Below are 3,622 nucleotides of genomic sequence, written 5' to 3' on the forward strand. Positions count from 1 at the left end.
CTGCGCCGGGCGCGCGCCCTCCTGGGGCTGGCCAGGACGCAGGTGGAGGGGCGGGGAGGGCTGGTGGAAGCCTCGGTGAGCGGCGGAGCGGGAGACAGAGGCACCCGGCACTTGACCCAGACCCTTCCTTGCACGCAGGCCAAAATTAAGGCTCGGGACCTTCGCGGCAAGAAGAAGGAGGAGCTGCTCAAACAGCTGGACGACTTGAAGGTGGAGCTGTCCCAGCTGCCTGTAGCCAAAGTGACAGGCGGCGCAGCTTCCAAGCTTTCTAAGATCCAAGTTGTTCGCAAGTCTATCGCCGGTGTTCTTACCTTCATTAACCAGACTCAGAAAGAGAACCTCAGGAAATTCTACAAGGGCAAGAAGTACAAGCCCCTGGATCTGCGGCACAAGAAAACACGCGCCATGCGCCACCGGCTCAACAAGCATGAAGAAAACCTCAAGGCCAAGAAGCAGCAGCAGAAGGAGTGGCTATACCCCCCGCAGAAGTACGCGGTCAAGACCTGAGCATCAATAAAGCACAAACTGGCTGACAAAAAAAAAATAGAAAGTGCCATGGTGCCATGGGATAATGAACAACTGACAGATATAATTATACACCAATGTTCATAGAAGCATTGCTGACAACAGTCAAAAGGTAGAAACAAACCAAATGTTAAGCGGCAGATTACTGGATAAACAAAATGTGGTAAAGAAATACAATGGAATATTATTCATCCTTAAAAAGAAATGAAATTCGCCCTGGCTGATGTTGCTCAGTGGTAGAGTGTCGATCCCTGGGTAAGGGTTAACAAAAAAACAAAAAATGAAATTCTAATTCATGCTTCATCATGGATGAACCTTGAAAATATTATGCTAAGTGAATTAAACCAGACATAAAAGAACAGATATTGTATGATTCCACTTATATGAGGTACCTAAAATATAGCAAATTCATAAAGAGAGAGAAGAATGGGCTTTTATTTTCTGTGTGTTTTCATTGTATCAGAAGGAAAAGTCATCTCAGGATTTCTAGAGTTGTGATGGTATAAGTTTGAGGAAATCCTCACTTGATGGTTTCTACTTCTGTTTGAGAGATAGTAGAGAAGGAGGCCCTCTTTTTAAAGTGAGAAGAATGGAAAGTTTAGGTTAAGAAACATTTCGAAATAGTCACTGTGAAGCCTGGCCGGTGTGGCTCAGTGGTTGAGCATGGACCTATGAACCAGGTGCTCAGGGTTCAATTTCCAGTCAGGGCAGATGCCCAGGTTGCAGACTCAATCCCCAATAGAGAACATGCAGGAGGTAGCCGATCAATGATTCTCTCCATGCTTCATCATGGATGAACCTTGAAAATATTATGCTAAGTGAATTAAACCAGACATAAAAGAACAGATATTGTATGATTCCACTTATATGAGGTACCTAAAATATAGCAAATTCATAAAGAGAGAAAGTAAAATAGTGGTTGCCAAGGGCTGGGGGCAGGAGGGATTGGGGAGTCATTGTTTAAAGGGTACAGAGCTTAACTTTTGGGTGATGCAAAAATTTTGGAGATGTAGAGTGGTCATGGTTGCACCACATTGTGAATGTACTTATTACCACAGAACTGTACACTTAAAACAGTTAAACTGGGCCTGGTCTGTATGACTCAGTGGTTGAGCATCAACCCATGAACCAGGAAGTTAGGGTTCAATTTCCAGTCAGGGCAGATGCCCAGGTTGCAGACTCAATCCCCAATAGAGAACATGCAGGAGGTAGCCGATCAATGATTCTCTCTCATCATTTATGTTTCTGTCTCTCTCTCCCTCACCCTTCTTTTCACTGAAAGCAAGTAAGTAAGTAAGTAAATAAATAAATAAATACAATAATTAAATAAAATAATTAAACTAGTAAATATTATGTTACGTAAATCTTAGCATAATAAAAAATAAATAAATTTTTTAGAAAACAACTGGCAGGAGCTGCTTCTTCATCCTTCATGTGAGGTCATCCTAAGGCAGGTGTTTTATGCTACATCCAGAGTTTCCTTGTGAGATTAACCTCTAGTCATGACTGCAATAATTTACTGAATAATGTCCCATCCACTGGCTGCCTTCTCCTCTCTGTCTCACGTGCTTTGTTCACCTACTATTGTTCCCTGTAAATCCCATGTACTTACTTGCACTAAAACTCCTATCTCAGGGTCTGCTTCTGGGAAAACTAAACCAAGACACGTAGGCAAGTTTCTTAACTTCTCTAAATGTTAATTTCCTCATCTTGAGAAATAATATCTGGATCATGGAGTTATTGTTAAGATTAAATGAGATAATTCTTGATGTACTTAGCACAATACCTGAAACACAGTCGTCACTTACTGAGTTTCTTGAATTTCTGGTCCAATAGTTATCTGCCTTTTTGATAAAAGCTAAAGTATGTCTCTCCGTTTCAAGGGCTATTGTTTACCATCTGCTACATCATTAATATCTCCTATGATTTAACATTCACCATCTAACCACAACGGGGATCAAACGGAACTGGAGCCCTAACCTGTTTGGCTCAGTGGATAAAGCGTCGGCCTGGGGACTGAAGGCTCCCAGGTTGGATCCCGGTCAAGGGCATGTACTTTGGTTGCGGGCACATCCCCAGTAGGGGGTGTGCAGGAGGCAGCTGATCGATGTTTCTCACTCATCAATGTTTCTAAATCTCTATTCCTCTCCCTTCCTCTCTGTAAAAAAATTAATAAAATATTTTTTTTAAAAAAAAGAACTGGAATTTTGCATCCAACTCAATCCTTGCCTTAGAAGTGGGTTGAGCCCATGAAGGACATTAGGCAGCTCCCCCATATCAACAAGATCCTCCAAGGCAGACAGACCACCACCACATCCTCCTGACCTGCGGAATTAACTGTACACAACACTTAATTATTGTCCTTCTTTCTTTTTGACTCTGAATCTACCATCGTAGCATCACCAAGGCTTATGATGAGGACTAAGATGCATTTCGTCTTTTCCTGTTCCACAGAACACCAAATGAAACCATGGGATCATAAACATCCATTCAGGTGTATCCTTTGTAAAGGACCATTTCATGTGCTTTGGTTTCTCTTTACTTGTTTGCCAAAATACAGAGAGAATTTTGTTAGCACAATGATCACCTATGCCAATTAGCAAACCAAAGGAATAGGTTACTGACTCTGGTAGACTCTCCTAAATAAGACTAGTGAGAAATCTAAATTCTATTCCTTACTTTTATAGAAAAGACCTTTCTAAATATGTGGTTTTTAAAAGTTGACTACTCTTACAGGTTAAAAAGGAGAGCTCTGTTCCCCAAAACAAATGAATGACAAAATCCTAGATTACATATTGCCCTTTATCGTAATCCCCAAAGCTTTTTTCCAACATTGCTTACCTCCATAGCATTTAACTCTGTTCTTATCCCTCACAACTATTTACAGCTGGCCATCTGAAGTCTAAAGCATGCCCATATTGGGCATGTCTAATGGTTTCCATCTTTGCCTCAAATACATTTACATTACATATATGAGGCTCATACTACTCCCAATATCACTGCCTGCATTTTCCCATTTTCCACTTACTTTTTATAAAATAATCACAAGATTCAAGAAATATTCAAATGATTACACAAATTCTGATACATAACAATG

General features: G+C 41.1%; 1 protein-coding gene across 1 annotated transcript; it reads left to right on the plus strand.

The window, feature by feature from the left end:
- On the plus strand, nt 1-507 carry LOC102771871 (60S ribosomal protein L35-like; the record flags this gene model as incomplete). Its single annotated transcript, XM_015571019.1, has 1 exon — nt 1-507. A coding segment is annotated over one exon (507 nt), but the record flags the coding sequence as incomplete, so codon positions are not given.
- Nucleotides 508-3,622: the final 3,115 nt, after the last annotated feature.

This window comes from Myotis davidii, unplaced genomic scaffold (assembly GCF_000327345.1).
Source record: "Myotis davidii unplaced genomic scaffold, ASM32734v1 scaffold111, whole genome shotgun sequence".
Lineage (NCBI taxonomy): Eukaryota > Metazoa > Chordata > Mammalia > Chiroptera > Vespertilionidae > Myotis > Myotis davidii.